The sequence below is a fragment of the Polyodon spathula genome, chromosome 17 (genome assembly GCF_017654505.1).
Source record: "Polyodon spathula isolate WHYD16114869_AA chromosome 17, ASM1765450v1, whole genome shotgun sequence".
Classification (NCBI taxonomy): domain Eukaryota; kingdom Metazoa; phylum Chordata; class Actinopteri; order Acipenseriformes; family Polyodontidae; genus Polyodon; species Polyodon spathula.
In genome coordinates, this window is record NC_054550.1 from 4,082,357 (window position 1) to 4,096,467 (window position 14,111).

The 14,111-nt window shown below is 44.3% G+C and overlaps 1 protein-coding gene across 2 annotated transcripts in view; it reads right to left on the bottom strand.

Annotated features, from left to right (window-relative positions):
- LOC121330418 (leucine zipper protein 2-like) overlaps positions 1–13,647 on the bottom strand; it is a 70,344-nt gene extending 56,697 nt beyond the window's left edge. Inside the window, exon 1 of one of the 2 annotated variants that reach the window (XM_041276930.1) lies at positions 13,500–13,647. In XM_041276930.1, coding sequence (XP_041132864.1) covers positions 13,500–13,561 — 62 coding nt within the window. In that variant the 5' untranslated portion in view covers positions 13,562–13,647. The remainder of the gene's footprint in view (positions 1–13,499) is intronic. The other variant, XM_041276929.1, reaches the window with a different exon arrangement.
- Positions 13,648–14,111: the final 464 nt, after the last annotated feature.

Consider the following 14,111-nt stretch of genomic DNA (forward strand, 5'->3'; position numbering starts at 1 on the left):
CAAGGGCAAAATAACAGATACTCAAACACAAATAACGCAAAAACAAAACTCACAAAAATAAAGTTTCCAGGCTGGGCAATGCCTTCACTGGATTCAAGTTTTCTACACAACCAAAAAAACCAACCTGCTTCCTCAGCTCCCTCTCTCCCAAATGAGAAGCAGAGGCCTCCTTTTATATCAGGTGGCTGGGCGCTGATTGATCGTTAATCAACCTAATCAACTAATCAACCCCAGCCACCTGAACATAATAAACCCAGGCAGGCAGGGGAAGTTAACCCCATCCCTGCCAATTTATAAAGGGCAGAGCTTTGCTCTGCCACACACCTCCCCCCATGTACAACGTACACCGGCCGCAATCGGCCAACTCCCCCCTTCCCCCCCCCCCCCCCCCCCCCCCCACCCTCCTCCCCCCAAGAGTCCAATTATGTCCCTTGGGTGGGCTGTTATGGTGGGTGGTGGTGGGCGGGGTTGATGTCGGAGCCCCCAAGCCTTCTTTGGTTGAGGGGGCCCCGAATCTCCAAGGTAGCATGGCGACGGCGGCCCGGCTCCCTCTGGTGGCGGAGGCGGCGACGGCGGCCCGGCTCCCTCTGGTGGCGGAGGCGGCGACGGCGGCCCGGCTCCCTCTGGTGGCGGAGGCGGCGAACGGCGGCCCGGCTCCCTCTGGTGGCGGAGGCGGCGACGGCGGCCCGGCTCCCTCTGGTGGCGGAGGCGGCGACGGCGGCCCGGCTCCCTCTGGTGGCGGAGGCGGCGACGGCGGCCCGGCTCCCTCTGGTGGCGGAGGCGGCCCGGCTCCCTCTGGTGGCGGAGGCGGCGACGGCGGCCCGGCTCCCTCTGGTGGCGGAGGCGGCGGCGGCGGCGGCCCGGCTCCCTCTGGTGGCGGAGGCGGCGGCGGCGGCCCCGGCTCCCTCTGGTGGCGGAGGCGGCGGCGGCGGCGGCCCGGCTCCCTCTGGTGGCGGAGGCGGCGGCGGCGGCGGCCCGGCTCCCTCTGGTGGCGGAGGCGGTGGCGGCCCGGCTCCCTCTGGTGGCGGAGGCGGCGGCGGCGGCCCGGCTCCCTCTCGGGCTCTGAGAGCGGCGGCGGCTCCTCCCTCTCTGGCTCTGGGGAGCGACGGCAGCTCCTCCTCCCTCTCTGGCTCTGGGAGCGACGGAGGCTCCTCACCCCTCTCTGGCTCTGGGAGTGACGGAGGCTCCTCCTCCCTCTCTGGCTCTGGGAGCGACGGCAGATCCTCCTCCCTCTCTGGCTCTGGGAGCGACGGCAGATCCTCCTCCCTCTCTGGCTCTGGGAGCGACAGCAGATCCTCCTCCCTCTCTGGCTCTGGGAGCGACGGCAGATCCTCCTCCCTCTCTGGCTCTGGGAGCGACGGCAGATCCTCCTCCCTCTCTGGCTCTGGGAGCGACGGCAGATCCTCCTCCCTCTCTGGCTCTGGGAGCGACGGCAGATCCTCCTCCCTCTCTGGCTCTGGGAGCGACGGCAGATCCTCCTCCCTCTCTGGCTCTGGGAGCGACGGCAGATCCTCCTCCCTCTCTGGCTCTGGGAGCGACGGCAGATCCTCCTCCCTCTCTGGCTCTGGGAGCGACGGCAGATCCTCCTCCCTCTCTGGCTCTGGGAGCGACGGCAGATCCTCCTCCCTCTCTGGCTCTGGGAGCGACGGCAGATCCTCCTCCCTCTCTCTCTCTGGGAGCGACGGCAGATCCTCCTCCCCTCTCTGGCTCTGGGAGCGACGGCAGATCCTCCTCCCTCTCTGGCTCTGGGAGCGACGGCAGCTCCTCACCCCTCTCTGGCTCTGGGAGCGACGGCAGCTCCTCACCCCTCTCTGGCTCTGGGAGCGACGGCAGATCCTCCTCCCTCTCTGGCTCTGGGAGCGACGGCAGATCCTCACCCCTCTCTGGCTCTGGGAGCGACGGCAGATCCTCCTCCCTCTCTGGCTCTGGGAGCGACGGCAGATCCTCCTCCCTCTCTGGCTCTGGGAGCGACGGCAGATCCTCCTCCCTCTCTGGCTCTGGGAGCGACGGCAGATCCTCCTCCCTCTCTGGCTCTGGGAGCGACGGCAGCTCCTCCCCCTCTCTGGCTCTGGGAGCGACGGCAGCTCCTCACCCCTCTCTGGCTCTGGGAGCGACGGCAGCTCCTCACCCCTCTCTGGCTCTGGGAGCGACGGCAGCTCCTCACCCCTCTCTGGCTCTGGGGACGACGGCAGCTCCTCACCCCTCTCTGGCTCTGGGGACGACGGCAGCTCCTCACCCCTCTCTGGCTCTGGGAGCGACGGCAGCTCCTCACCCCTCTCTGGCTCTGGGAACGACGGCAGCTCCTCACCCCTCTCTGGCTCTGGGAGCGACGGCAGCTCCTCGCCCCTCTCTGGCTCTGGGAGCGACGGCAGCTCCTCGCCCCTCTCTGGCTCTGGGAGCGACGGCAGCTCCTCGCCCCTCTCTGGCTCTGGGAGCGACGGCAGCTCCTCGCCCCTCTCTGGCTCTGGGAGCGACGGCAGCTCCTCGCCCCTCTCTGGCTCCCGGGAAGGCGGCTCACCCCTCTCTGGCTCTCGGGAAGGCGGCTCACCTCTCTTTATTGGAGTGACCGGTGGATCTCCCATGTCTACCGCCAGGTAATTAACCACCATGAGGGCAACCTCTGGGAAGGAGGCCGGGTGGTGCTGTTCCTCCCACTGTTCCCACCTCTCCCCATCTCGACGCCACAGCGTGTTGATAACTATGGGGAGATCGTGGACGAGGTCTGCCTCAGGGTGCATCAACCAGTCCCAGATCTCCTGGGACGGTGGTGAAGGTGGTGGTGCTGGAGGTAGTGGGGTGGCCCCTGATGCCCGGGGTGAACACTGCACCTCTTCCTGGGCCTGGTTGTAGGGGCATCCTGCCCAGTTGTGGCCGTCCTCCTCACACCGGCCACACCAGTTTGCCGGTGGCACGTCTGGGCAGGACCGCCAACGATGGTCCTCCTTACCGCACCAGGAACACCAGGGGAAGAGGCTGGCCGGGTCCTCCAGCGGTGGCTGCAGCAGCTTACATTTCTTCAGCTGCTGCTTTTTCCTGCCTTTGCCGCTGTCTGCTCTTCTTTCCCATTTTTTTTTTTTTCCAAAAAAAAAAAAAAAAAAAAAAAAAAAAAATTCCACAAAACAAAAAAAAAAAAAATACTGCTCTGAGCCTCTAGGTGGCGCTATCCCACTTCTGACACCAAATGTGGCAGGCTGGCGAGTGGATAGAGGCCCAGAGACAGACTGCAGTTCAAAAAAATAACTATTTTATTATAAATAAACAAAAATAAAGTGCACAAGGGCAAAATAACAGATACTCAAACACAAATAACGCAAAAACAAAACTCACAAAAATAAAGTTTCCAGGCTGGGCAATGCCTTCACTGGATTCAAACTTTCTAAACAACCAAAAAAAAACCAACCTGCTTCCTCAGCTCCCTCTCTCCTAAATGAGAAGCAGAGGCCTCCTTTTATATCAGGTGGCTGGGCGCTGATTGATCGTTAATCAACCTAATCAACTAATCAACCCCAGCCACCTGAACATAATAAACCCAGGCAGGCAGGGGAAGTTAACCCCATCCCTGCCAATTTAAAAGGGCAGAGCTTTGCTCTGCCACAGTCAGCATCGAATGAATTTGATGCATTTTTAATAACCTGATAATGCTGCACCGCTGAAACAATAATTTGTTCCAACATGGTAAAAAAAAAAAAAATTCAAAGACGGAAAACGATTGCATATCAAATGTATTTTCATGTGTTTATGGCCATCATGTAAGGACCCTTGTCAAATACTTAAGGGCTGGATATGTGGCAGCTAGTAATATATGCCTTCAATGCAAACAAAAGGAGATTTCTCAAGGTGAGCATCTTTGTTTAAGTTGTCCACAATCAATGCTAGTCATGTCTGTAGTCGGTGCTCATTGCTCATCCCTGCCTGTGGCTATCATTAATTAATTTAGAAAAGAACAATACATTATTCATCATTTGTCATCCGCTGGAATGAATTTCCCCCCAGTCAACAATGTCAGAGAGGCACATGTCTTTGTGATCATCAAACCCTTGACAGAATAGAAAAACAACAGCTTTTTTATGCTACTTTTTGTGTTATTATTTATTTATTTATTTATTTATTTATTTTTTGTGCTATATGCTAAAATCGATTGTTTATATAACTAGGAATCTCACGCTGGTATATTTGTGTAATGCACTGCCCCCCTGTCAGTGAGATAAGATGAGGTTAAAAGCTAAAAAATCACAAATACAGATGAGCCTGGCTCTTTTGCATTGTGGTTAAGAAGCTCGCTTGTGGTGCGCGGGTTGCTGGTTTGAGCCTAGCCACAGACCTGTTGCATTTGCACAGTCCAACACCCCTATGAGCTCTAGTATTCCTGTTAGGTATGAGACTTATTTTTAGAAATGTGGCACATTGAATGTAACTTTCTGTATTACATTCTGCATACAAAATAGCGGTAAAAAAAAACAACATCATGTAAAATCAGTGCATTGCATACAGCACATTGATTTCCATGTGCTACTTGGTGAAATACATATAATATCTTAATCAAGAAGTACAAGATCAATTACAATTATCAAAAACGTTTATAACATTTACACGATTGAATAATCAATGTAATTATTATTAGTTTAATTTTATTCTATGACTTTATGAGGTTATCTCCATATGGAAGAGCAGATTGAAGCTGCAATGGCTACAGCATCTTGGAAGTAATTAGTATGGATTGACAGAGCATGTCTGTCTTGCAGTGACATGCTGCAGATTAACCCTATCCCACCTGACAAGATCAGAGAGCAGATGTGTGTGGCAGGCAAGGAAACCAGTTAGGATGGGCAGCCTTAGATATACACACTTGATAGGTCCAAGTGTAAGGCAGGGTGCAGAATTGTCCCATGAAACATTCTCAGAGGAATATCCTATACCCTGCATGGATTAGGCAGCGTGCTCATATTGTAAATCTTAGTTTATGGTCAGTGTTTGTTAGTTATTAGCATGCAAATGACTATAATAAAATCACCAGAGTGTTAATTCATCCCAAGAGGCTCTTTATAAAAGATGTATTTGATATGCTAAGTGATTTTGATACAGTTGTTTGGACATTACTGAATAGGAGTCTTAATTATGCCTAAAAAAGGTATCATCTGTATGTTCCAATTTTCCCCTCTGCTGAAGAGGAATGCACTGACCTTGGTGCAACATTATGGTGCAATACATTTATTAGAATTTTGGCAGCAGTTTCGCAATGCCTCTGGTCATCCATTTTACTTATGGCTATCGTATATTGGACACCAAAAAACTATCCAGTGTGTACAAGGGAGGATTGGTGATACATGTTTTTCTTTTTCAGACAGACAGGTCTTACCCTCCTTCCAGTCACCATAGTCCCAAACGACAATGTGGCCTTGTAGATCCGAGCACTGTTTAGAAGAATTTGAGTTAGTGTTTTTATTGTAGTTTCAGAGTTAAATGATTGCGATGGGGAATGGGGAGTCAGGGAATACTGGTTTTATAACTACTGGTTTTCTAAGTGACACTGGGTAAGAGGACACGCCGTCCTTCTGTTCAACCAACATTTCTTGAAAAGTTGATTGCAAACAGAGTTGTGTTGGGATAATAGTATTATTTTTCTACTGAATGTCATATTGCTGCATTTTGTTCTGCTTCAACAATAGCTGAATTTGTATTACAAAGTCAGAGTGTGATTGCAAAAACTTAATTGGCATCCCGTCAGGTGTCAAGACTGGAGATGGTCTCGAAAACTATCATACAGTACACAGCAGCTTGATGCATGTGTTTCTAGGCTGGGACCGGTGCTGTTCAGTGCTAGGGATTTCAGTGCTCTGGGATATTGTTGAGCACATGATTGTGATTGTGGGGGACGGTGAACGGTGTATTTCCACAAGCACCAGAGCTTTTTTTTTGTCTCTTTCTGTTATAACTGATAACAAATGGAATGTAAAGTTAATATTGCTTATTTTACTAGTTTTCAGAACTGGCATCTCTGTACACGAATAGTCTCTTTAATATTCAACATGCAATAGATGATAATTTCTGCAAGAATCAATTTTGTATTATTCTTCACAGGCTGTTTGTTTTTATTTTTTCTTGTTGTAAGAGCATTGGAAGCCAATCAAAAAAGTAATGTTTTTCATTGCTACCCAGTGCTTATTTCACTTTCTCTGATGGCCTGTATTAGCCCTTCAGGAGCTATGTAAGCAACAGGACATGCCAGGTCTACAAAGGAATGGAGTTGAATCCCAATACTTTCTATAGCTCCTCTCTTATAAATCAGTGCTACGGGAGAGAGTGGGGCTATTTTTTATCCACAGCCAGACTGCAGCTGCCCAAACAGCTGCATGCATAGTCTTCAAGACTGTCGCAAATCATGCCCACTAAGGGTCCTTTTCAGCACAAGAAACACCTGCCATAACACTGTTAGTAGGCTGCTGGTTTGGTAGGCAGATAGACTACACTGGTTTAGCATGAACAGTTGCAAGGTATTATAAAAGATCAGAATTTCTAAAACTAAACTAAATCTAAAAACTAAAGCTAAATTCTCTTTAAAAAAGACTTGGCTGGTTGGCTGGTACCCGAGGAGGCAATCATTTCACTTGTCTTTAAAGGAGCTATTTTTTTTAACTAACAAAAAACTAAATTATGTATGTGAAATGAAAAGGCAAAAAGGCACGAAAGGGCACGTGATAGATCTTCTAAATCGGTGGGCAAATATTGTTTCCTAATGCATTACCACAGCAATGCTTCAACTTCCCATAAAGGAACCCAAGACATGTATCATTTACCAAGAGAAACTGTGTGATTAACAGTGTGCGCTGAGGACCATCTGTCAGTGTACCCCAGGCATCTGCAGTCTCCCTGTGATCTACCGTAGAGCAACCGGAAAAAAACAGGTGTGGAGTTATGGAATATTCTATGTTAATTATTGTGTAGCAGCGGGTAGCGAGGTGGGACAGAAGGCTTGAGGAGGGAAGAAGGGTTGCTCTTGTTTCAGCCTCTTTGACAAGCAAAGTCCACTTGGTCAGTGAACCCAGAATCGAGTTAGAGAGAGAGACGCTGTCAGGATTAGCGGACATATTCACCTGGCATTCTGCTCAACCACCTGCCTTCGGAAGAGAGCCAAGAGGCTTTTAAAGACACTGAATACAAATCAGAAATATGTACAATTACTGTACTACATTATCATTATTGTTTGTATAATTGTTATGAAAATCTCAAGTTAATCACAACAAACAAAAGTCCTAATGCACCCACAAAATCAGACTGTCACATTCCCCTTTTTTTTTTTTTTCAAGGTGTGGCATAGATGTTCTGAGAGGTTGCAATGGCATGATGCATTTTGGCATCTGCATTACAAAAAACAATTATAAACATGCAAACTAATGGCTGTAAACTCATGTGTACCGTTTCTGCTTGCTGACCTCTGGGGGTGAGAGGAGGTAGTGCAATGAGACACAGTTGCAATTGAATAAAGGCGGACTTGGTCCGGCCCTTTTGTGCAGTGGTAGATGTTTGCCTATGGATTGTGTGATAGCCGTCTCTTATCTAACCTTCATCACTTACTGTACAAAAGCTCCTCTCCACTTCTCACCAGACCACCACAGTTAAAACCAAAGCTGAGGAGAAGGTCTGTCAGAAAATTCAAACATAGCCTGTCAACACTGCTTGGTGCAAACTGTGTAATTGGAAGTAAATGCAAATATTAAAGCTTTTGCCCCCCCCCCCCCCCCCCCCCCCCCCCCCCCCAAGAAATGTCCTTAATTCAAAATTCCCAAGTGAACAATTATAGCTACAGACTGACAAAGTATTCCCTCTCAATTCTATTCAAGATGGTGTTCAGACTCGTTGAAAACATTGAATTCATTATGATTTTTTTTTTTTAATATGAAATTGTTATGGATGATGTCTCTAGACTGAAAGAAAAATCCTTCCGAGTAAAATATTCTTTCATAGTTTTCAAGTACCTTATTTACTCTCACGTATCATCCAGTGGTTGAATATATACCTTCTGACACCTGTCAGCTCAGGTATGATGCAGAGAACGTGACAACATGCTTGGGGGAAATCTCTTTCTTGAACTGAGGTTAAATAGAGGCTTTGTGGTGGCTACACAACGCAAAGTGTATTATAAACTCCATAAGGCTGTTGTTGAACACTAGATGAATGCTGGGGAGTCTAAAGGATTAACCCTGAAAAACACCTGCTGTGAATGTGTATCAATTCAATGGACAAGTAAAAAAAAAAAAAAAAAAAGCGGACCGTTTCTACAATATTGTGCTCAGGTTTTTTTTTTTTTTCTGGTGTTAAAATTGTATCACGTACAGTACATACACTATCTAAATTTCCATTTAGATTGCTTTTTCTGAAAACAACCTGCAGTTTCCTTATTGTACAACTCCTCACACCACCCCTGGACACTCTGCTATGCAGTCTATAGAAAAGTTTACAATAAATGACATCGTTTGGAATATGCCTGGGTATGCTGCCAGAATGGCATGCAAGCAGGTGAGCAAAAAAAAACTACATATAGCCTTAATTACATACTGAATGCTGAGTGTTAAAGGTACAGTTATAATATCATCGCCCAGGATTATGTAAACAGTAATTGAGCTTTCCATACTGATAACATATTCTACCTAATTCATTTAGAATGATGGAATTGCTTTCATCTTGTCCTATTCAGAAAGTGTAGTTTTTAATTAAAGGGAATACATGTTATCTGCTTAGCTTTATCGCAACGCCTGGCATGTTATGCGTCCTGTTTAAGCTTGTATTGCAGCTGTTTAATGAATGCAAATGGTGATATTTAACATTGGACAGTGAATTTATTTAGCAAACTTTGCTACCCAGTATAGTTCTATAGAAACTCATCTATTTTACAAGAACGTCTCCAATCAGCACAATGCTTCTCCGATACACCTGTGAAGGGACTGTTAATAGAAACTGTCCCCAGCTGGCAGGATGAAGAACAGCTCACCACAAAGGAACCTCTTTCTTTATTAGCCTCAATGTGATAATGCAAGGTTGCAAACATTTTATCTTTCTTTTGTATCTTTTAGAGAACACAATGCATTGTGTTATGCATGATAAGAGGAGGTAAGTTTCCATATTGATTCGGTTATGTTTTGTGCATTTCTTTTTTTAATTATTGCATAGAAAGTGTATTAAAGTGTGGTGATGGTTCAGCATAGGTATTGTAAGTAGGCATAGTAAACCATAATGAACTAAGATAAAGAATATTTTTTTAAAAAAAGGTGAAGGTTAGTAAAAGGAATAGTAAACACATGGGTAAAAGCTGTGAGACTACCATGCAAATGTACCATGCTGAAGGGCAGTGGCTGTACCTGGGTTCATACAAACAGAACACACACTACAGGACATCTCAGCGGGTGGTGTTATTAGTTGTTAACTTGATGGACAGGGACCTCACAGCATGCAGCATAACTGAGTGTCTACCTCTCTGCTACCCAGGGTGCCTCCAAGCTGAGAGAATGTGCCAGATTTTGCTTCGTTAATTGGTGCTCTAATTTATAATACCTTCTGCAAATTAGTTGGAGAAAACAAAGACAAAACCACCAGTAGTATACTCACATTTACTGTACACTTCATACACTGCAATCTGGATTTCAAATTTACCACAGTTTGACTTTTCCCTTTACTTTTTTAAGACTGTTTACCAAGCTTGACGGCGCTGTGACGTGGTTTTAATACACTTTTACTGTGCTTTAGCTTTGATGAGAGTCTAAACTGTGAACAAGCTGTTAGTGTTGGTCTCAGACAGTCTACTTTATCTGACTGGCATTTATGTTTAGGGTTCCCTCTAGTGGTACAGATCGTCATTTCATTAATACAGCTGCTTGTATTAAACTTGCTTCTTTATTTTTCCCTCTCCTGTCTTCTCGTTTACAAGATTGATCGGAGATTTTATTTTAAAAGTACTCTAATTGATTTTCCTGTTTGTTTTAATATTTATAAGCACCCCAGTAATATATATATATATATATATATATATATATATATATATAGATAGTATACTATATATATATATATATTATATATATATTATATAATATTTTGTTTGTTTTTTGTTTCGTATTTTCAGATAGTAAGTACATCATTTACATGGCTCTTCCCAGTCGAGATGCAATTAGTTCCTTGGGGGTCTAATTAATGGCTATTATAAATGCTGGAATCAACATGAATAGCAGTCTGCATATTGCCAGCCTAACCCTTGCAGACTTGTAATTCTCCTGCTTAATCCCATATGTGAGTCCAAGAAAGTGTCTCTACTTCTTAATGTTACACACATGAGCTAAAGGCTTTGTTTTATTTTTTTTTAATCAGCATCCTAAAAAAAAAGCAATGTTACCTGAAGCTTTATCGCTAACCAGAACTGATTCTAAGAGCAGTTACTGCTAACGCTTTCTGAGCAGTGAAGTCATGAATTTTATTCAGAACTCCATGGAGACAGAGGCATTCAACAAGCAACAATCTCCACCTTTTAAACTCAAATCAAGCAATACAACCTGCCATTCAGGAGACAAGATAATTAGTTTTAATTTCCAGTACGAATGCCTTTAAAAGAAGTTACAGAATTGATATGATCGGTAAGATCTACCCTGTTATTATCAATTCCCTATCCTATAATAAATGAGGACATTCTTCCCTGCAAGTAACATGTTACCATCCCAGCAGATGTTTAAAATGCAGGTCATCACCCCAGTATAGTACATGGAAATTACATGCTAGACATTGTATCCTACTTCTTGAAGCCTGGGGGGAATCTCAGATCTTTATATTTCTTTTGAAAAATGCCAGTGCAACCAAAGCAATATGAATAAAAGAAAAAACAGTAAATCAATGCAGTCACATACTGTACATGCACTTACATACACGTACATACACATACATACATACACACTTTAACAACAAGGTCTAGATCATTCAGGAGGATCGCAGCAGGTTTAAGCTTTGTTCAAATTTACTTTAAATAAGTGCTTCGGAGAGGAACAGGAGTCAAAGACAACCTCTCCTGATTGTCTCAACGGAACAAATGACTTCTCCCCTCCTGCACTTATCTTCAGGTAATTACTAATTTGTTTCAGTGCTGCTGCAGATACCCATTGCAGAAATCTTTGTGGGAATGACAGCTTCACATGGTCTCAGGATGGAGGAGCTGCCTTCACTCCCGTCTCTGCTTCTGCACTAACCTCAGCAATGTGGATCAGAGATAAGAGCAGAGCTCGGCTAGATCCTAAACATCTCCATACAGGGTGTTCTGTTCAGCCTTTACATTAACCATGTGCCCCTGGGACAAAGAACAAGAATAGACAACAAAAGCTCACACCCACACCCAAACCTGGGTACAAAAGAGGAACAACTTGGCTAAATGTAACTGCCAACCCCGCGCACCTCAAGCGAGCATCTTGACCACAATCCGAAAGACCCAGGCTTGTCTGCATAGGTGGTTCTAGGGCTTTTAACCTCATCTCATCTCATCGATGGGACAGAATCTGCGATAGGAGTGTATCACACAACACTGCCTGTTACTAGCACAAGAGGAAAGCGAAAGCATTCATCAGAATGGATGTTTTAGGCAGGTAGTTCTGTCCAGGCAGTGGTGGGTTTTCCACGGCAGTGCAATGTTAAAGGTGAACATTGAATATGCTTTACATGAGGGTTATTGCTTTAGAGATTAATGATTGTTCTGGGACGAAGTGCTTCCAGAGGCTTTCCGGACAGGAACAATGCAGATTTGAGTGACGACAAGTAAGACAGTAAAGGGAATCAATTGACTGTTATTTATGAACACTGCTGAATGAAGTCTGAAAGTCTGAACTGTCTGTATTTTTTAATACAGAATGTTATTTCCTCTGACTCTTGACTACAGAAGATTCCATCTTTACATCTGTGGCCAGGATATTAACTACATACAGAAAGATGGATGAGGTTTTTTAGTGGTTTAGGAGCTGAAAGAAGAGTCACTTGGGACAATGCTTAACTTAAGAAAATATTTAAAAGAAAAAATACTGTTGCCTAATTTTAAATACTGACTTGCTCCTATCTGAGGCATTTTAAATGCCCATAAAACAGAATGATCATCTACGAAATTTATGGAACAAAATAGATGCATGTGATTGTAAATCAGAAATGTATTGCATTTGAGTTATATCACAAGTTTATATTGTATATGACATGTATGCTTGATGTTAGCTGGGAAATAATTAACATGAGTATTTAATTAGGCACAATTATCTGTAATTTTTCAATTTCCTGGTAATATCAGGTGATTAAGATTAGGTTAATAAAAAGGAAATAGTATAAAACAATTATGATATCTATTACAATAGTTATGGTAATGTGGTACCCCATTTTCCAACTAAAAGGTAATTAGGTAATGCTTTATTTTTACTTCTGTTAATAAAACTATGAACGCATACATAACACATAATTTACAAACAGATTATTGAATTCATACTGAATTCAAATTGCCACATTTGCAGTTTGGAGATTCATACTACCAATAGTAAAAGGTAATGATAACACTTTTGCTAAAGTTACATGCATGGCACTGTTAATTAAATACAGCTACAGTACTTTACAAATACAATGGAGTTTGTATGCACTAAATATTAATGAGTGACACAGTGTGGGGTTTAACATGAATAAGGGATGTATGCAGCTGTAATAATAAAGCAATTATAATGCAATGACATCTTTAAGAATGAAACTAAAACCAAGACAGCCAACTGTAGCTTTGATTACAGGGTTAGCACAGAACAGGCATATTTTACATTTCTGAAGCATTAAATACAACAAATAAAAGAAGAGGCTGCTTTCAAGAGGCCACTGCACTACTGAATTTACCCCTCTGAAAAAACAATCTAACACCCTGTGCTCCATTGCCCTAATTACAATGTACTCCATATGGTGCTGAAGCACACTAATATTTCTTCACATGCCTATAGAGGCACATTTTGTGAATGGCTAATTTAATCATGTCTATAGACAAAACTGCCTTTTTTCCCCATTTCTCCACAATACAGTATTTTGCACACAAACACCGGCAATGGATAGCAATGACAGACATCCAAGCACTGCAAACAAGCAAGACAAAAGAAAAAAACAACTTATCTAAGTAATTCTACAGCTCCAGCAGAGGCTGTTTTTTAGCTTTTGCAGACTCACATGTTCAAAGATTTGTGATTGCAAATCTAAAACAGACAAGCAGTAATAAAATGGAAATGTACACTGCCCTCTCTCTCAAAAAAAAAAAAAAGAAAGTTCAGGATTAACTACAGAGCCTCTTCAAAACATGCTACAGAAGATGCTGGTAATCTGTTTTATAAGGGATCAAGTACAAAGCTATTTCAGTTGATTTGCCCAAGCAAGGCAAAACACAAGTCCTGACAACATTTAACAAAGAGGACAGGTATATGCTCAGGTACTATATGGAATGGCTAGGGGATAAAAACATGCATTCTACTCACCGAGTATTAAGGCTCAGAGCTGGAAAGAGTAGAAGCAGGGAAACCGCACTGATGAATTTCATAGCTTTGTTTCTCTCTCGCTCGCCTCTTCCCTCTCTCTCTCTTGCTCTCTCTCTCTCTCTCTCTCTCTCTCGTTCTCTCCCTCTTGCTAACCCCCCCCACACACACACACACACACACGCCGAGAGACACTGCCTTCTTTGAAAGGAGGTACTCTTGTTTTGAAGAATCTATGCAGACAGATAGACAGACTGACTGATGAAAAAAAAATCCCTGGTAGTGATTTGAGATTGAGAAGTGATGTCATTGGCAATCAAACCAGTACTGAAAGCCTTCTTCACGATTGTCTGTGATTATTCAAGGCAGTGTCTCCTGATACCTTTAAGGATTTGTTATTTCTATCAGTTTAAGTGGCAGACAGGGAGCTATGTAATCAGAATACGTATGTGTGTTGATATACAGGTATTTACACACAGAATATGTGAAATCGTATTACCTCACAAGGGGAGAAGAGTGCATTTGCTCTGCAGTAACTGTGTGCACGTGCCTAACTGGATGTGGTGGCTTCACATGATTACGGCAATGAATGGTTTGCATTACAGGTTTAATGGA